At 41.8% G+C, this 19,927-nt stretch overlaps 1 protein-coding gene across 3 annotated transcripts in view; it reads left to right on the top strand.

Annotated features, from left to right (window-relative positions):
• Positions 1-19,927, top strand: part of syne1a (spectrin repeat containing, nuclear envelope 1a) — a 252,167-nt gene that overhangs the window by 8,446 nt on the left and 223,794 nt on the right. For 2 of the 3 annotated variants that reach the window (XM_063002390.1, XM_063002389.1), the window contains exon 1: positions 19,093-19,267. In XM_063002390.1, the coding sequence (XP_062858460.1) occupies positions 19,173-19,267 (95 nt within the window). In that variant the 5' untranslated portion in view covers positions 19,093-19,172. Of the gene's footprint in view, positions 1-8,760; positions 8,857-12,800; positions 12,885-18,120; positions 18,142-18,897; positions 18,991-19,088; positions 19,268-19,927 lie in introns of those variants that run through there. The other variant, XM_063002393.1, reaches the window with a different exon arrangement.

Here is a 19,927-nt window from a genome sequence, read left to right as displayed (position 1 = left end):
GACCGAGCAGAAAACCTCTAACGTAAAGCCGTCGTTGTATCATAATGCTGGAGTTAAAATCCACCACAGTGCACGTCCTCGTTTCCCTCCGTCCGTGCACCTCTCAGAATAGATGAAATCATGAAATCAGATCATTTTTATTTCATTTACTCTGGTAACCGTCATGAACAGATGGATGCAATTTTCCTGTTAGCCTGATAGCAGGTGTCTCCCTTTATTTAACGAATTAGGCCTGCACACTGAGAGACTGTATTAATGTGTGCGTGTAATTACGGCATTTTGGGGAGTTAATCCCCCCCTCACTTAACCCTTCACTGTGTGTTAGAGAGAAGCGTAACGGGAGCGACTGCTCCAGCCATCCGCACCACGTTTACCCAGCGCCCGATCCCACTCCGATTTGATAACCGCGCTCGTCTCCGGTGACGTGGAGCGGAAAATTTGTTTGAAATGTCGATCTGTAGGCAGTCGTGCCCTGACATGATATTTCATATGTCACTGCACATCAGTGCCTCCAGCGCAAAGACGCAGAGCGGCGAATATTTTAACTCATTAATGCTTAATAAGCGCGCATTCTCCTGTCAGTTAGCGCCGGGCGCAGTGTTTGTTATCCGAATGATCTGAGCAGATTTTAGCTGTCGCTTCATGTGGAGGTGTGACGCGTGACTATTACTGCTCAACGCTGATGTGGATTGATTAACTCTCTGACTCCTGGGTGGTGCAGCGGTACAAAATGCAGGCCCACTACCGCTCAAATCCTGGGTTTGAAGGATCTCAGTGCAATCTTAGTGTCGGTCCCAGGCCCGGATAAAAATAGGAGGCGTAAAACTGTGTGGATCAGATCGGCTATGGCTATGTGAAAATAAGAATGGATTGGTGAAGGAATATACACTGATCAGCCATAACAATAAAACCACCTCCTTGTTTCTACACTCACTGTCCATTTTATCAGCTCCACTTACCATATAGAAGCACTTTGTAGTTCTACAATTACTAACTGTAGTCCATCTGTTTCTCTGCATGCTTTGTTACCCCCCTTTCATGCTGTTCTTCAATGGTCAGGACCCCCCACAGGACCCTCACAGAGCAGGTATTATTTAGGTGGTGGATGATTCTCAGCACTGCAGTGACACTGACATGGTGGTGGTGTGTTAGTGTGTGTTGTGCTGGTATGAGTGGATCAATTTTTAAACACCGTGTCCACTCACTGTCCACTCTATTAGACACTCCTACCTAGTCGGTCCACCTTGTAGATGTAAAGTCAGAGACGATCGCTCATCTATCGCTGCTGTTTGAGTCGGTCATCTTCTAGACCTTCATCGGTGGTCACAGGACGCTGCCCACGGGGCGCTGTTGGCTGGATATTTTTGGTTGGTGGATGATTCTCAGTCCAGCAGTGACAGTGAGGTGTTTTAAAACTCCAGCAGCGCTGCTGTGTCTGATCCACTCATAGCAGCACAACACACACTAACACACCACCACCATGTCAGTATCACTGCAGTGCTGAGAATCATCCACCACCTAAATAATACCTGCTCTGTGAGGGTCCTGTGGGTGGTCCTGACCATTGAAGAACAGCATGAAAGGGGGGTAACAAAGCATGCAGAGAAACAGATGGACTACAGTCAGTAATTGTAGAACTACAAAGTGCTTCTATATGGTAAGTGGAGCTGATAAAATGGACAGTGAGTGTAGAAACCAGGAGGTGATTTTAATGTTATGGCTGATTGGTGTACTGTACATCCACCTTGGATGCCGTCTGGGTCCCCAGAAGCGGCTTGGCTATGCTAAATTGGAAGAAAAAGGTGGTAAAATGCATTTTAAAAATGTAGCCAGCCATGTACTTACTCTACTGGGGCATCAGTGATGAGCACCTAATGAAACGCGCAACTACAAAAAGGTAGATACAAGAGAAAGTGTGAAAACTGAGTTACCACCACGCCAGCTACGCAGTCCACCACCGTGTGATAATTTGATAAATTCTCTAGGAAAGCATAAAGACAAAGGAGCTCAGTAATAGCTTGCTAATCCAGAGCAGCAAAGAATGCCAGCATATGTGTTAGTGGAAGCAAAAGTATCGACCTTGAAGAGCATTCAAGTGTTGGAAAAGCATGAAGACCATGACACATACAACTCATGGCAAGGAGCCCACAGTTAGGGGTCCAACAAAGGTGATATTTAAAAATCTCCTCTTGCTGTAGCTAATTAACTCTAATAAAGCACAACGACTGCCTGATTTAAGGAAACACTACTGTCAGTCATCTGGACTCCATACATCCTGCCAGCCATAATGGCATGGCAAGTGGGTGTGATTCCCTAACCCACTCCCCCTGTCTGATCTCTACAGCAGCTGGGCCCGTTACATAGAGTACGAGAAATTAAGGGAATGAGGTCAATTGAAAAATAAAGGTGACTTTGTTTCTTAGTTACCTTATAGAGGTCCATCACCATCAAGTCATTATGCAAATCATCGTTTCTAGTCAATCTGCCGCTCTCTAATTCAGTGCCTCAGGGCACAAGATTAATCATTAGCATTATTAAGATAACAAAATGAGAATTCCTCCTCTTCTCCGATTTCCCGCTGCAGGTGTAACAGAAGAGGATTACAAAACGGATTTGGGCTCGTTCTTAAATTCGTTCAATTACAAGACTGAGATTAGTTTGATATTTCCCATGACAGGGAACATGTAAAGTGTAGAGACCGGGTTTGCATTTTAGATAGCAATCCCACGTTTACTAATCCTGGAATCACTTGTCGTGTCCCTCTCGTGCGCCCTTTTTATCTTGTCACGTCTCCAAATGATGCTAGAGTGTTTTTATTGTAAACTAAAAGACATTTTATACAGAACTGCATGTAAATAAGCTGCTGATACTGTCAGTGAGAGCTTTCCTGAGGTTGAGATTTGATGTTGGGTGATAAGGTCTGGTTTGCAGTTAGTGTTCCAGCTTATGTCAGATGTGCTGGATGGGGTTGAGGCCAAGGAGCTACCAAACTATTACTTCAATTTGCACAGTCCAACTCATTGCTTTGCACACCATAGTACTGGACGGTATGACCAAAAATTTGTATCACTGTATTTTTTAAGATTCTGATGGTATATCACGATATATATATATATATTTTTTGTATTACTGGCAGAGGTGGAAAGTAACGAATGACATTTACTCGCGTTACTGTAATTGAGTAGTTTTTTTGTGTACTTGTACTTTTTAAAGTAGATTTTACAACTTGTAATTTTACTTTCACTTAAGTATGTTTTGTATTAAGAATTGTAATGCGCTACGTTTTAAATAACATCCGTTACTGAGTAAAAAAAAAAGAAAACAGTAAAAAACTCGACATTAAACCGGCCCGTTAGGCTGTTTGATCCGACCCGCTGAGCATTTACGCAGGTTTTGAGACTATAAGCTGCTCGGCCCCACAAAATGACACAATATATGATGGAATCAGGACGCTTAAAACAGGAACGATATATACAGTACAATTTTTATTGTTTATATAATATTTAAGTATTGTACAATTACCCTTAGCTCTCCCTTTAACAAATAAAACCACGATTAAAAAGTGGACGACTTTAAATATCTCCGTTTCTAGTTCGCTTGTAACGTTTAAATAGTGACAGACATGAAGTATTTTCACCCCGTAAGCAGAGTTTTAATTATCGCTCTGAAAGCTTCTTTCTCGACTGTCTATAGAGGAATCGTGTCCTTGCATATGTGGATCGTTACTGCGTTCCTAATGTCGTTGTTTATAACAGCCGTGGCTCGACAGATCATGCAGTATAAAGTGTTTTAGTCTGTTCTAAACTGCCGACACGCTTTATTCTTTGGCAGGTTCTTCCGGTGCATATTTGGTCTCCCTCTCTTCATCCTCCATCTGTTTTTGTTTATTTTTTGCTTGTTTGTTTTATTTTTTGTAGGATTTTATGTCATGTTTTACACTCTTTGGTTACATTCATGACAGGACAGGTAGGTTGCACGTGTTTGTGCTGTGGGAGAAAGCCGGAGCTCCCGAAGAAAACCCACACAGACACGGGGAGAACATGCAAACTCCACACAGAAAGGACCCGGATATCTTAGGATAAGGATGCAAGTGTTAATTTAAAAGACGGGAATGGTGGCAGGACCGAATCCATCATCTACATAAGAGCACCGGCTTGATTAAGGCGCAGGGGTGAGAGCGAAGGGGGTGGGTTCGGAGATCACGCATGAGAGGGAACCCTCCATTTCAATTTTGACAAATCCTCTTAAAAAGGGTTAGGGCTTAATTATGGGATGCCCAATATTGTGATCTCATTTTTCATCCTCTTGACAGATAGCGGAGCTCGAGTCGCTCATGGCATCCACTCCAGAAACCCAGAGATACCAGCTGTAGCCGCCTCGTTATCCACTACACGCCGCTGTGAGAGCCATCAGGCCTTTCACTTTCCGGGTTTAATTGCCTGACACAGGCAGACAGCCGTGGCCCATTTAGCAGACCCTTAGCATCCTATTCATCTGGTTTATCTCCATTAGATGTCCAGATTTCTCTGCTTTCAGAGTTTTGGTTCGCCCAAAGACAGAAATGCTGCAGGAAAAACGGCAGAATCTCACAGTTAAAATTATATTGGACTGATTACATTTTCTAAGGAGCTACATCTGAATCTGAGACGAGTGAAGAGACGGACCAATCGGCTGATTTTAATTGTATTTCTTTATATAAAAAGCAGTAAATTGTACAGTTTTGATTAGCTGTTACTGTTAAGTGTAGATGTTACAATCAAGCAATGAAAATGAGAAGCAGGCAGAGTAATAACCAACAACTGTGAACAAAATGTGCAGGTTTTAAATGAACTTTACACAAAGTGCTTTTGCTATTTAGTTTGGAGTCTAATTACCTCATTTGCTATTTTTCAGTCCTTTGTTCATGTTGGATTTTCTTTTCGGAAATCACAACGCTGGAATCGACTGCTCCAGTCCTCGTTTTCGCCTAGTTCACACGACACGATTTTTTGCCCTGATTTTCACTCGTCGACTGGTCGGAAGCTCGGAAGCAACTCGGCGTTCGCTCAGGGATCGAAACTCGGCTCTCAATCGCTATTTGTGAACTGTTCAAGGACTCGATCCGAGCGGCTCGATCCGAGAAGAAAAATATCTAGAATGTTAAATATCTGGACCGGTCGGCGACACTAAATCATGTAGTGTTAAAGGTGTTGCGAGCGCTGTGTCGAACTCCAGCCAATGAGAACGCAGGATACGGGGTGAGGGGAAACAGAATAACTACACTGCACACAAATGAGCTTTTTTTGCTGCAACGAGATGCTGCTTCCACCTGGGGGTGATATGAGATGATAAACACCTGTGTTTATAATAAAAGCAGTGTTTTCATTGCTGATGTAGCGTCTCTAATTACTCATTCTTTCTGTGCGGCCCGGTAATAAATGACCCACGGACCGGTACCGGTCGGGCCGGTGGTTGGGGACCGCTGGTGCAGTGTGAACTTGGCATTAGCTAGCAAAGCTTCAGATGTGAGCACTCTGCATCGTTCAGGTTCCTTTCATTCTCAAACAGCTTTACGTCCGACTTCGGTAAATTAATAGCAAGTCAATCGCACTCACAGTTCTGTTCAACAAATTATTACGTATAAGCTTATAATTATCACGCCTACTTACTCTGAGGACTTTCCGGACTACATTTCCCAAGATACCACTGCCGATCATGTGATTCCACCAACCAATCAGCCCTCGCTTAACCGATCACGTTCACCTGAGTACTAATTACATTCACCTGTGTCCTGTAGTATATATATCCGGTTCAAACAGACTTTTGTATTGCCACCGATTTATCGTCAGCATACCGAGCGTTTATTTAGTGTTGGATATCCGGTTACGAATTCTCTTTGTTTATCGTTTTTCTCTCTTTGTCTTTGCTCCATGGTTTTGGTTACTGGTCTGACTGCTTTACATTGCCGACGTTCGCCTGTCATCCTACTTTAATAAACCACACTTCAACCTTTTAATCCGCGAGCGTCTCGTCTGTTTGTACCACGTTACAACACACATAAATTGAAACGTACGTATATATTGAAAAATATCAGTCCATCAAAATGAAAAACACCGCCACTGTACTGCAGGTATGATGTGCACTTATTTACGTCTGATTTCTAATTAACACAGACCTTATGCGGGCAGACGCACGGGAGACGCATTTAAATTCTGCTTCTATACGTGACCCAAAATGTTCTCGGATGGTAAGATCTGAGCCTTTGTGCATAAACGGGACAGTTCTCACCTCCCAGTGAGCTGAGCTCAGTAATTGTGCACGAGCAGCGGTTTGATAAAAAGATGCTGGTTGTAATCATGTGTCTGAAAAGAATGCTAGACTTCACAAGTCCAGACTAGCAGCTGTGGTGGGAAAAGAGAAACGGTAATTATTAGCCGCTAAATTGGGAGAAGTGGGTGCTTGGGTGTTTGCCCACTTCTGCTGGGATCCAGGGTTTGAATACCCAGCGGTGCCAAGGTGGGGGGGTTGAAGCCCCGCAATGGATTGGCTTTCTGTCTGGGGAGGTTTCTACATCGAATTCAATGAATCCAGAGAAACTAGACCCACTGCGACCCTGACCAGGATAAAGTTGTGGTAAAACCTAAAATGAATTGAAATACAAAGTTTAAAAAGAAAATCTATTCGAATGTCGGGTTTAGATACTGTTTAAAATTGCATTCAGATTGTAGCACATTTTATATATACACGGATCAGCCATAACATTAAAACCACCACCTTGTAGTTCTACAATTACTGACTGTAGCCCATCTGTTTCTCTGCATGCTTTTTTAACCTGCTTTCACCCTGTTCTTCAATGGACAGGACCACCACAGAGCAGGTATTATTTAGGTGGTGGATGATTCTCAGCACTGCAGTGACACTGACATGGTGGTGGTGTGTTAGTGTGTGTTGTGCTGGTATGAGTGGATCAGACACAGCAGCGCTGCTGGAGTTTTTAAACACCGTGTCCACTCACTGTCCACTCTATTAGACACTCCTACTTAGTCGGTCCACTTTGTAGATGTAAAGTCAGAGACGATCGCTCATCTATTGCTGCTGTTTGAGTTGCTCATCTTCAAGATCTTCATCAGTGCTCATAGGACGCTGCCCACGGGGCGCTGTTGGCTGGGTGTTTTTGGTTGGTGGACTATTCTCAGTCCAGCAGTGACAGTGAGGTGTTTTAAACCTCCAGCAGCGCTGCTGTGTCTGATCCACTCATACCAGCACAACACACACTAACACCCCACCACCATGTCAGTGTCACTGCAGTGCTGAGAATGATCCACCACCTAAATAATACCTGCTCTGTGGGGGTCCTGTGGGGGGAAAACAGACGGACTACAGTCAGTAATTGTAGAACTACAAAGTGCTTCTATATGGTAAGTGGAGCTGATAACATGGACAGTGTGTGTAGAAACAAGGAGGTGGTTTTAATGTTATGGCTGATGTTTGGAGGACGAGCAAATTGCTTTCGAAAACTGTTTACATTAATTTAAACAATAGTCAATAACATTAGTAATTAGCCTTATATACAAATATGTGATGTGTGTATATGTATGTGTGGAAAAAGTATTTGTAGGTGTGTGTGTGTGTTTTTGTCTTTTCAGAAGAGCGGCTGTTGTTCTAGCTTAATAGGTCACACAGCGGTCGCTCTATTTTAATACCATTTGTTTTTAAATTGGCACGTCCGGCAAGCTTTCGGTCAAGCAATGTTTCGGTCATGTATTCGAGGGGGTTCGTACAGTTGAAGTAAACGCACTCGGCTTTGTGGCTCTGTACATCTGACAGAACGAATACAGTCCGCCTCTGCGACAGCCCTGACAATCAATTTCTATCGATTACGACCGGGCACATGTAATTAGTCTGAGCTCGGGCTTCATCCTCTCCATAGCCATTTGCGCGCTTTTCAGTTTTATTTTTCATCACTTGCGCAATTAGTCCAAGCACCGCTTTCTTAAATTTAATCTCCCATTAAGTGAATTTAACTTCAATTACATTCGGGATATTTCAGAGCTAATTGGCGTTTCACACCCATTCTTTCTCTGTTCTGTCTCAGAAGTGCTTAATTAGGCAGATCTAAAGAAAAAAAAAAGCATTTCTTTCTTTTGCCCCACGATTGCTCCCAGACTGACTCTAATGAGGGTCATAACCGAGCGCTCAGGCTTGTTTTTGCCTCTGTTACTATTTCACTACTTCACACAGACTCTCCGTGTACTACAGCCTGACAGAACTGATTTTAAATCTCTCTCACTAATCTGCTTCTGAATGATTTTTGCCACCCGGCTCCTTTTCCCTCGTAAATCCTTATCATGTGATTGGCGTGTTTATTAAATCCTGCGTGTCCCGTCGCAGTACGGAACGTTTCTGGATTAGGTTTGAAAGGGAAAGGCGACGTCAGGTCAGCCAGTCTGTCTGACCTGTTTCTATTCCAGAATCAGCAGAGTTTTAGGGAGGCTTACAGGCTGAGGATTGTGCTGCAGCCCTGCTCTGAATGATCCAGCTGACAGAAGTGACAAAATTGTGCTGTAATCAGCATAAAAACTGAATTACAGACTCAGTCACTTAAATATGTTCTTCACAGGGAGCTTATGCATAATTTAACTAAATCTTTTGGAAGTCTGTGATTGTAGTTTGAGTGCATTTGATGTTCCGATACATATGAAGGCCATTTTAAGGCCTATTATCACTGCGGCATGAGTTTTTTTGGTATTAATCTTTGATTTTCTGTTTTTCTCCGGGCAGCGGGATCCCCCTCTGGTGGTGACGGATCTCTATGAGGATATTAAGGATGGAGTGATGTTGCTGTCGCTCCTTGAAGTCTTGTCTGGACACAAACTGGTAAAAGTCTGTTTAGTTCTGTGCGTGTGTGTGTAGGAGTAGACAAATCACAGGTTGTATCAGGGTTATAATGTATTTATTGCTGAACATGGGCTGCAGAACACATTACATTCACATCTGTGACACTTTTATGCTTTTACTAGTGTTAAGGCCATTTCTCAGGGGCCAACAGTAGCAATTTGGCAATGATGGGGCTAGAACTGACAACATTCTGGTTACTAGTCCAGTACCTTAACCGCTAAACGTGTGTCATTCCTAATTAGTCTGTAAATGAAGGATTCTAATTCTTAAATAATTAACCATTAACCAACACATAATTCCAGTAATTAATGCCATATGGCTCTGTTATAAATGTACAAGAGATGGCACCGGGGGAAGGGGGGGGGGCATGAGGCTAATTATCCTAATCATTTTTGTGTAGAAATACCAGCATAAGCTGCCCAGGTGGCGCAGCGGGATATTCCGCTAGCACCCCAGCGCCGAGATTCTGAACTCCTCGGTTCGAAACTCAGTGTTGCCACCGGTGGGCTGGGTGCTATCTGGCTGGCGTAATTGGCAGTGCCTGCAGCAGACACATTTCTGCTAGGGCGGGATGACCGGACTATGTCTGTGGGGTCTGTGTAAGGACCCTGATTAGCAGATATAGAGGCGCCTGTGCAGAATGCATGGGTGAAAAAGGGTCGGAGGAGATGTGAGCAGCAATATACCCACCTCGACTGCAATCAGGGATCCACCAGCAGCGGAAGACAGATTGACTACACGCTAAATCGGGAGAAAATGGGGAAAAAATGCAGAGAGTATATAGAGGATAGTCCACCAACCAAAAATATCCAGCCAACAGCGCCCCTGTGAGCACTGATGAAGGTCTAGAAGATGACCGACTCAAACAGCAGCAATAGATGAGCGATCGTCTCTGACTTTACATCTACAAGGTGGACCGACTAGGTAGGAGTGTCTAATAGAGTGGACAGTGAGTGGACACGGTATTTAAAAACTCCAGCAGCGCTGCTGTGTCTGATCCACTCATACCAGCACAACACACACTAACACACCACCACCATGTCAGTATCACTGCAGTGCTGAGAATCATCCACCACCTAAATAATACCTGCTCTGTGGTGGTCCTGACCATTGAAGAACAGCATGAAAGAGGGGTAACAAATCATGCAGAGATACAGATGGTCTACAGTCAGTAATTGTAGAACTACAAAGTGCTTCTATATGGTAAGTGGAGCTGATAAAATGGACAGTGAGTGAAAAAACAAGGAGGTGGTTTTAATGTTTCTCCTCATTTCTTAGTAGAGTTAATTGATTTAATTGGGGTTTACAGTGGACGTGTGTGTAATGACAGGAGCTTTTGAAAGCAGCAGAAGAACCACTGGCCTATTTCTTGTCTAGACATGTTTTATATAGAACTCCCTCAGTACACACACACACACACACTCACACACACACACACACGCATGTTAAAAGTGCTCCCGTAAGGCCAGATCCGCCTCGCTCCACACTGCTTTGGGTTCCGGTTTGCTCCAGGATCATTTGTTCTGAGTTCTGGTTCTGTCAGTTCTGGCATTTCACATATGAGTTAATTACTGACCACAGTGATCTACAAACCTAATTTCCGGAAAAGTTGGGGCATGTTGTAAAATGCTATAAAAAGAAAAACCTGTGGTTTAATGTATTTAAAGAAGGAGACAGGAGCACTAAACTTCTCTTCATTATTACTGCTCATAAGTTCCTCCACTAATCACATTCCTCACTCGCTGTTTTACTACAATAAGTCACGCTGAGTTTTGTGCACCGCCGTCACACTTCATAGGAAATAACGGCACAGCGGCGCAAACACGGTTTTGTCAGCGGCGCAAACACGGTTTTGTCACTTCTCATGTGAATGCGCCGGTACTGAACGGAGTACAGTATTCCAACATCAATCATTGCCACGATTAAGAAGCATCAGGAAACAATAAAGAAGTAAAGCTAAAGTGCAGCTTTTATTATATTTCAGTGTTTTTTTATGTTATATTTGTGTTACACTCTAAAAAATGATTCAGCACATTAGTAAATTAAACGTAATATAACAAGTCAGCTCAACATAAAATTTTAAGTTCGGGCAACTTAAAAAGACATTATTTTAGACAAACTCAAAATTTTAACCTTTTTCAACGCATTATTTTGCTTTAGTACAACATCATACCAGTTTTGAGTTGAGCCAACTAAAATATCTGAGTTGCTTGAATGTATTATGTTTAAATACTGGGAAGGGGTGGAGCTTTACCCAGAAGGACTTGCGGCAGTGGTATCCAGACCTACCGTGACCGTGCAGCCCAGCATTGGGAACAGTGTGGCTACGCTGAAAAATGCTTTGATGCATGCTCGATAATCCGGGTACACAAATTCACAAAGTTGAGTCAGTTCATCTGGACACAAGTTTGTTGTAGAGTTTGTTGTTCTCTACAAGAAACTTGTGTCCAGATGAACTGACTCAACTTTGTTGATACGCTGAAAAATGCATCAGCATGTGTATTTGTGGTATGAATGTATATGTGAATGATTAAGTGTCTGTCCAATGGTTCAATAAAAGAGCTGATTCCTATCGCCTTTTTCTCTCGCCGACATTACAATAATATTCAGCATAATCATATTAGCGGAACCTAATTTATTTGGGTTTGTGGAACAAAACAATGAAATTAAAATTAAGTAGGTTCAAATTAATTTAGCGTGATGGTGTTAAAGATTTTCATGTTGATATTACCTAATTTAGTTAAGTTAGTTTAACAGCGAAAGGCTTGTTGCATTTACTTAAAACATTCTAGTTGAGATTACATAGAAAAATGCATGCAAATTGTTACCATAATTTTTTTAAGTAGATCCAGTATATTATTTTTTAGAGTGTATTTTCAGTGTATAAGTGTCAAAAACAACCCTGATTATTCTATATTAGACTAAAATATCTGCAGCTCCACGGGACCATGGACGCATTAACAGGTTTCCCAAACATCCTTATGGGAAAAAAATACCTCGAAACTCAACGTCTTTTATTTGTTGAATACAAAATGAATGAATTAATGCTACTGACTAATTTGCCAACATATTTCAGTATATTTCCAACACTATATGGTCAAAAGTATGTGGACACCCCTTTAGCTAACAGGTATAGAGATTCAATTTTATAAAAACATTATATGCTTCAAACTTTGTGTTCCTATACGATTCTTCCCCTGTATACAGCACCACTGCTCACTGCACACTCTTGGGATAAATAAACTTTAATTGCAGGAGAGCGCCTTACCTCACAAATGCTCTTCTGACTAAATAGAAAATAAAAAGAGCTCCCAAAAGACTGGAGACTGTTGTGACTGCGAAAAGGAGACATGAAGCTAATAATAATTTTTAAGAAATGAAGACGTATACCCGTCATGCAGTATGTAGGGAATATCTTCCTGATCATAATACTCATAATTGTTTTCCTCGTTTATTATGCAAATTAGTTGAATGCACAAGAGTTTCTCTGCTTATCATTGAAATGACTTGAATATGATTTGACTATTAATGATCTGTTCACTAACAGAATGTGGTTTATTTTAAATGTGGATAAAGGATTTAATATGAGCTTGGTAAAAAAGAGAATCTAACAAAGACAAGTACAAATTCAGCTAAGATTATTAATATTGTGATCTGGAAACACATTAAAGACAATTATAAAGACAAACATTTACTCCAAAGGATATTGTAGCACTATATGAACACAACACCTGAACCTAATACTAATTCTGGCCAGTTATCGTGTTATTATATTTATTTCTGGTTACACTATGCATCTATTTTCCTTTGTTTCTGTCAGCTTATTCTGAAATGTTTTTTTTTTTTCTTTACCTCCCCCCCCCCCCTCCTTGTTCAATACCGTTTCGACCATCCCTCATCCCTCCTAACCCCCCCCACCGTAGCCATGTGAGCAGGGCCGCAAGCTGAGGAGGATTCACTGGCTGGCCAACGTGGGAACTGCGCTGCACTTCCTCGAGGGCAGGAGGGTACGTTCACTTTTTTTCCCCAGAGTGCAATGCTCAGGTAAAACGCTTCAGGTCAGAACCACTCGGCTTAACCCGCGCGACCTCCCCTCTAGTAATAGTCTAACTCGCCTTTGATTCTGTCCCATCACCCTCTTTCTTCATCTCCTGAGAGCGCAGGGAAAGAGAGGAGAAAGAAAAGCAGACGTCTCAGAGCTAAAGAAGAACCAGCGTGCTTTGTGTCCTGTCAGAAAGATGAAGAATTTCAAGCCTTTTTGCAAATAAATGCTATTCAAAGAAGATAGAAAAGTGGAATGATGTATTTGGATCATTTAAGATGAGATAAGATTAAATAAGATTTGGTAGCCGTTTATTATCCCACAGGGGGAAATTTGCAACATTACAGCAGCTTTTAAGAATATAGAGATATAAAAGTGTTTATATATATATTAAAAATAGAAACACAAAGATATATAAAAAGATATGTAAATAAAAAAAGGAAGTTTAACACATTGCACTAATAACAGATGTTTCGGCAATTAAATACTTGGTAATAAGACTGACATAAACATGTCATAACCACATTATGGCAAATGTTATACAGTGTTCTGCACTAGCAAAATAAATTAAATGTTTTGCTCATTTTCAATTTAAATAAATCTAAATAAAATTTCTACAAATGAATAATTTAAGTAAAAATACAAATAAATTACTAAATGTGTCAAGTACAAAAGTTTTTTTTATTTTGATTAATAACAAATTATTAATAATTACAATTATTTAATAAAAAAGTATTAATACAAATTATTATTAATAATATTATATTATTAAATTACTTTTATAATATTATTATAATAGTAAAATTATTATTAATTAAATTAATAAAATTAATTTGGCAAATGAATAAAAATTGTTCACTTATGGTTTTTCCTGTGGAATATTTTGAGTTTTTTAAACATTTAAAACCAGTGGTCATCCATGACCACTTTCTTTTTCACTGAAGTTTTCATATGTTGGTGACCCAACAGCTAAATTTATGAACACACTAGAGCATAAACAAGTGAAATAAGACCATCATTTACATCTGTAACATTCAGCAGACACTTGTATGTAATGTCTTACATTTGTGTTGGAAATAATCCAAGCTATTGAGGGTTAAGAGCCCAGCAGTAGCGACTTGGCAGTCGTGGGGCTTGAACCAGCGACCTTCCATTTACTAATCCATAACCTTAACCGCTGACCTACTGCTGTCTTAAATCAATGTTGATGTTTACAAAGACTTTATTGGTCCCTTTATTGGGAAATTAACTTGTTACAGCAGTATGAAGCCAAGAAAAAACAGTGAAAAAATTGCACACATATTCCATTTAAGAAGAGTGATGTACAGATATTTCATAAAATATAATACATACATAAAAAATTTGAATAATATATTACATATTGCACTTTTTATTGCACCACAGACATGTACGTAAGTGTAGATATGAGTGACATATTATTATCACATATTATTATTATAAGCCCTGATGGCTGCTGGAATGAAGGACGTGCGGTAGCGCTCCTTCTTACACATGGGGTGGAGGAGTCTGGTGCTGAAGGAGCATTAGGTCCCCTACAGACTCGTGTAGTGGATGTGCGATGATGTCCAGGATGGATGACAGCTTGGCTATCACCCTTCTGTCTCCCACCTCCTCTACAGGTTTGACAGGACAGTTCAAGACTACACAAATTAATCTCTTGCAATAATGCATTCCTGAAAGTAATTTAAAAAAAAACCCTAATGAAATCATTATGATCTGCCTTAATGTGTTTATTACATGGATATGTCTGTCTTATAACACAAGTAAAGCAAGCAAAACATAAATGGAGCCTTGGGTACTTACCAACTTTTCTTATTTACAGCTAGCTTTATTGTGGTGGTAAAATGTTATAATAATGCTTGTGTACTAAATCTTCATAGTTAAATTATTAAATATTCCTAGTGTGACTTAGTGGAGAGTCACTGGCATTGTTCTGAGTGTGCTTAAGCAGATGTTGTGGATGTTGAATGGAATGTGCTCACACTCCCTACTGCAAAGAACCGAACTTGCCGATAACTGATTTTGGCACCTAAAGCCTACGTGAACAGAGCAGAATAAATAGATGATAGAAAGAGAACCCACAGTCGTGTTAATAAACCTCTCCAAACCAGTCAAGATGGTAATTCTTTGTCTTTGTTGGTGTATTCTGACCATACATTTCCATGACACCAGTTAGCCTCTAACAAAGGGCAATAAGTAGGTGTTTGAGGCAGAGGTTGGAGGATTCGTTGCAGCTTTGAATCAGGCCTTTATTTTGGTCGTGAGTCTAGATCACGCTCACATAAAGAGACTCTTTACATTGATCCTTCTCAAAGAATGTGAAACCTTATCGATGCAGCTACAATAAAAAAAGTTAAACTGTCAGTGTTGATCAAAATGTTCAATTATTAACTTTTTATTAATGTTAGTATTGGTAAAAATGTCTTGTTAGATTTATTGGTTGTTCGTTAGACTAGCACAGATAAATCAAATTGCTGCATGGAGCGTCGACTAGCACTCAGACCGCAGCCATTTGTTTTCATTTGCTCTAAAAGAGCTGCGAGATTGTAAATCTTTGCCTTGCAAACCCTTTCCTGAGTCTCGCTCATTCTGATCGAGTCTCTCGTCCTGATTCTCATCAACTCCAGCCAGTAACCTGCTATTTCTGTTACCCAAGCAAGATAAAGCCTATCAATGCTGCTGTATCAGCTCACATCTGCAGAACTGCAGCGGTTTCACCGAGGCTCATCTCGTCTCAGCAGGCTCTCCTTAGCATGCTCTGTCAGAAGCAGACGACGCAGAAATGCCATTAAATCTTTCATTTCGTGGATTCTGTAAAGCCGCGCTCATGCTGCGCGCCAGGCTGCGTGTTCGGTGGAGGAGCCGAGGATTCATTTCTGAGGCTAAGTGGTTCAGATCCAGCTCCAGTAGTACTCAAACTAAATCTATTACCTGTTCTATTTCTTTCTTTCTTTCTTTCTGCTCACTCTTTGTGTAACCTGGCTCATGTGCTGAATGAATTTGACAGTGATTCAAGACACGTTGAGAGTCTATTTTGACTGGCAGAGGGGGCATGGAGGCACAGATCACTGATGTGTCAGTCTCACTTTTTTTTATCTATCACGTTTTTTTCACTTTTATACTTGCCAGCATTTTTCTAACGCCGCGATACTGGGACGCTCGGTCCAGTCCGGTGCACCTCTGGCGTGTGATGTAAGCATTCTTTAATTTTCTGGAAACACACCCTAGTGTTGTGCATTTTGTGCCCCATGATAGAACCATCCTGGGAGAGCATTTTACACAAAGCCGGCATGATGTCCCTTGGAGCAGACCTTGCCTGTAATTCCACGTTATGCACAGGGCATGCCAGTGTCGTTTGCCATTGTGTCTGGTTTGAAAGTTCTTTATATTTTCTTTGCCACTGTCGCCCTCGGCTTGCTTAACAGGGGTTTTGGTCTGTCGGTCCTGGATTCTGTAAAGTTGCTTTGAAACAATGTCCATTGTAAAAAGCTCTATACAAGCACTATTTCTGTTATATCCACTTTCTTCATTTTGTGCTTACCCCCTTTTGGTTTCTGGCTTTGTTCTACCTTGGTTAAGCATAGACGGGGTTTCACGTGGCGCCTCAGTAGCGAAACGTGACCCGCTCCATAATATGTATGCATCTCTCCATTATTATTTTACAGGAATGTCCATACAGTACTGCTTTATTTGAGTGTCTTTGTTATTGGACAGTAAAATTGGCATTTTCAGGTGTGTTGCACATTTTTACAGCTATTTGACCTGATTACCTGATTGTTAGTCTAAATAGTTCATGGCAAACTTGATTTGTCATGTAAATGTACAGGGGTTGGACAAAATAACTGAAACACCTGGTTTTAGACCACAATAATTTATTAGTATGGTGTAGGGCCTCCTTTTGCGGCCAATACAGCGTCAATTCGTCTTGGAAATGACATATACAAGTCCTGCACAGTGGTCAGAGGGATTTTAAGCCATTCTTCTTGCAGGATAGTGGCCAGGTCACTACGTGATGCTGGTGGAGGAAAACGTTTCCTGACTCGCTTCTCCAAAACACCCCAAAGTGGCTCAATAATATTTAGATCTGGTGACTGTGCAGGCCATGGGAGATGTTCAACTTCACTTTCATGTTCATCAAACCAATCTTTCACCAGTCTTGCTGTGTGTATTGGTGCATTGTCATCCTGATACAAGGCACCGCCTTTGGATGCACATGGTCCTCCAGAATGGTTCGGTAGTCCTTGGCAGTGACGCGCCCATCTAGCACAAGTATTGGGCCAAGGGAATGCCATGATATGGCAGCCCAAACCATCACTGATCCACCCCCATGCTTCACTCTGGGCATGCAACAGTCTGGGTGGTACGCTTCTTTGGGGCTTCTCCACACCGTAACTCTCCCGGATGTGGGGAAAACAGTAAAGGTGGACTCATCAGAGAACAATACATGTTTCACATTGTCCACAGCCCAAGATTTGTGCTCCTTGCACCATTGAAACCGACGTTTGGCATCGGCACGAGTGACCAAAGGTTTGGCTATAGCAGCCCGGCCGTGTATATCGACCCTGTGGAGCTCCCGACGGACAGTTCTGGTGGAAACAGGAGAGTCGAGGTGCACATTTAATTCTGCCGTGATTTGGGCAGCCGTGGTTTTATTTTTTTTGGATACGATCCGGGTTAGCACCCGAACATCCCTTTCAGACAGCTTCCTCTTGCGTCCACAGTTAATCCTGTTGGATGTGGTTTGTCCTTCTTGGTGGTATGCTGACATTACCCTGGATACCGTGGCTCTTGATACATCACAAAGACTTGCTGTCTTGGTCACAGATGCGCCAGCAAGACGTGCACCAACAATTTGTCCTCTTTTGAACTCTGGTATGTCACCCATAATGTTGTGTGCATTGCAATATTTTGAGCAAAACTGTGCTCTTACCCTGCTAATTGAACCTTCACACTCTGCTCTTACTGGTGCAATGTGCAATTAATGAAGATTGGCCACCAGACTGGTCCAATTTAGCCATGAAACCTCCCACACTAAAATGACAGGTGTTTCAGTTATTTTGTCCAACCCCTGTAGTTAAAAACATCATTATAATCTTTTTTTATAATCCCATCTCTGTTATTAACAGTACCTTGTCTTTCCTATTTTGTCTCTTCTTCCCACTGCACCCGTGTTCCTTCAGTCTGTCTACAGAGGATCTCCGGTTAGTACAGACTTTCTGTGTATATTGACAATAACACTTGTTTCTACACTCACTGTCCATTTTATCAGCTCCACTTACCATATAGAAGCACTTTGTAGTTCTACAATTACTGACTGTAGTCCATCTGTTTCTCAATGGTCAGGACCCCCACAGAGCAGGTACTATTTAGGTGGTGGATGATTCTCAGCACTGCAGTGACACTGACATGGTGGTGGTGTGTTAGTGTGTGTTGTTGCACTGCTGGAGTCTTTAAACACCTCACTGTCACTGCTGGACTGAGAATAGTCCACCAACCAAAAACATCCAGCCAACAGCGCCCCGTGGGCAGCGTCCTGTGACCACTGATGAAGGTCTAGAAGACGACCGACTCAAACAGCAGCAATAGATGAGCGATCGTCTCTGACTTTACATCTACAAGGTGGACCGACTAGGTAGGAGTGTCTAATAGAGTGGACAGTGAGTGGACACGGTATTAAAAACCCCAGCAGTGCTGCTGTGTCTGATCCACTCATACCAGCACAACACACACTAACACACCACCACCATGTCAGTGTCACTGCAGTGCTGAGAATGATCCACCACCTAAATAATACCTGCTCTGTGGGGGTCCTGACCATTGAGAAACAGATGGACTACAGTCAGTAATTGTAGAACTACAAAGTGCTTCTATATGGTAAGTGGAGCTGATAAAATGGACAGTGAGTGTAGAAACAAGGAGGTGGTTTTAATGTTTATTACGTGTCTTTTTTGTGGCAGATCAAACTAGTCAATATCAACACGACGGATGTGGTGGACGGCAGACCCTCAATCGTGCTGGGATTGATATGGACCATCATACTGTATTTCCAGGCAAGCCTGCATCAGAATCACATCTTCACACCATCACACAGATTTAATCAGATCCCCTAAACTTGGACCTTCTTCCTTCCTCTGTGTTCTGTGTTCAGATCGAGGAACTCACCAGCACACTACCGCCTCCAAAAGGAGAGACCAGCAGCACGTCTTTGGTGGACAGCTCCAACAGCGCCGAGATGACCAGCCCTCCGGTCAAACGCAAGCCCCGCCTCTCGTTTCAGGGAGGAGCCAAGAGGGCGCTGCTTAAATGGGTTCAGAGGACAGCGACTAAGTATGTGTATTGATACCTGCTTCAATCTGAGTATTGATGAATGCTTTTTATGAATTAAATGTACACGATGATTACAATTACAGCGGTACCTTGAAACTCGACGTCTATTGGTTTTGGGAGTGGTGTCGAGTTTTAAAGAGAGTTTAAAGAGTTTCAAGGTATTTTTTCCCATAAGGATGTTTGGGAAACCTGTTAATGCGTCCATGCTCCTGTGGAACTGCAGATATTTTAGTCTAATGTAAAATAATGGGGTTGTTTTTGACACTTATACACTGAAAATAACACAAATATTATATAAAAACACTGAAATACAATTAAAAACAGTTAAAAATTGATAAAAAATTGTTACGAGGGGAGAGAAAGGACCCAAGATGCAGAGATAAATTAAATTATAATTCTTTATTTAACAATAAATAATTATAAACAAAAGACCACGCAAAGGAAAACATAACTGGATCGGGGTGGGGAACCCCGGACGAAGCTGCTGGCACCGCAGGTAACTGAAAGAGAAACACAAAGCACACACACAAGGGAAAAAAAGCGAAGCCAGACGCGAGGCGCGAACCCCGATCGCTCTGGCGCAAAGGGGTTCGCTAACCTCGTGCGCTATCGCTGGGGGAAAATAAAGAAAAGCCTGTGCGCTTACAAATGCCGCAACGG

This window comes from Trichomycterus rosablanca, chromosome 9 (assembly GCF_030014385.1).
Source record: "Trichomycterus rosablanca isolate fTriRos1 chromosome 9, fTriRos1.hap1, whole genome shotgun sequence".
Classification (NCBI taxonomy): domain Eukaryota; kingdom Metazoa; phylum Chordata; class Actinopteri; order Siluriformes; family Trichomycteridae; genus Trichomycterus; species Trichomycterus rosablanca.
This window is presented reverse-complemented; position numbering and strand designations above follow the sequence as displayed.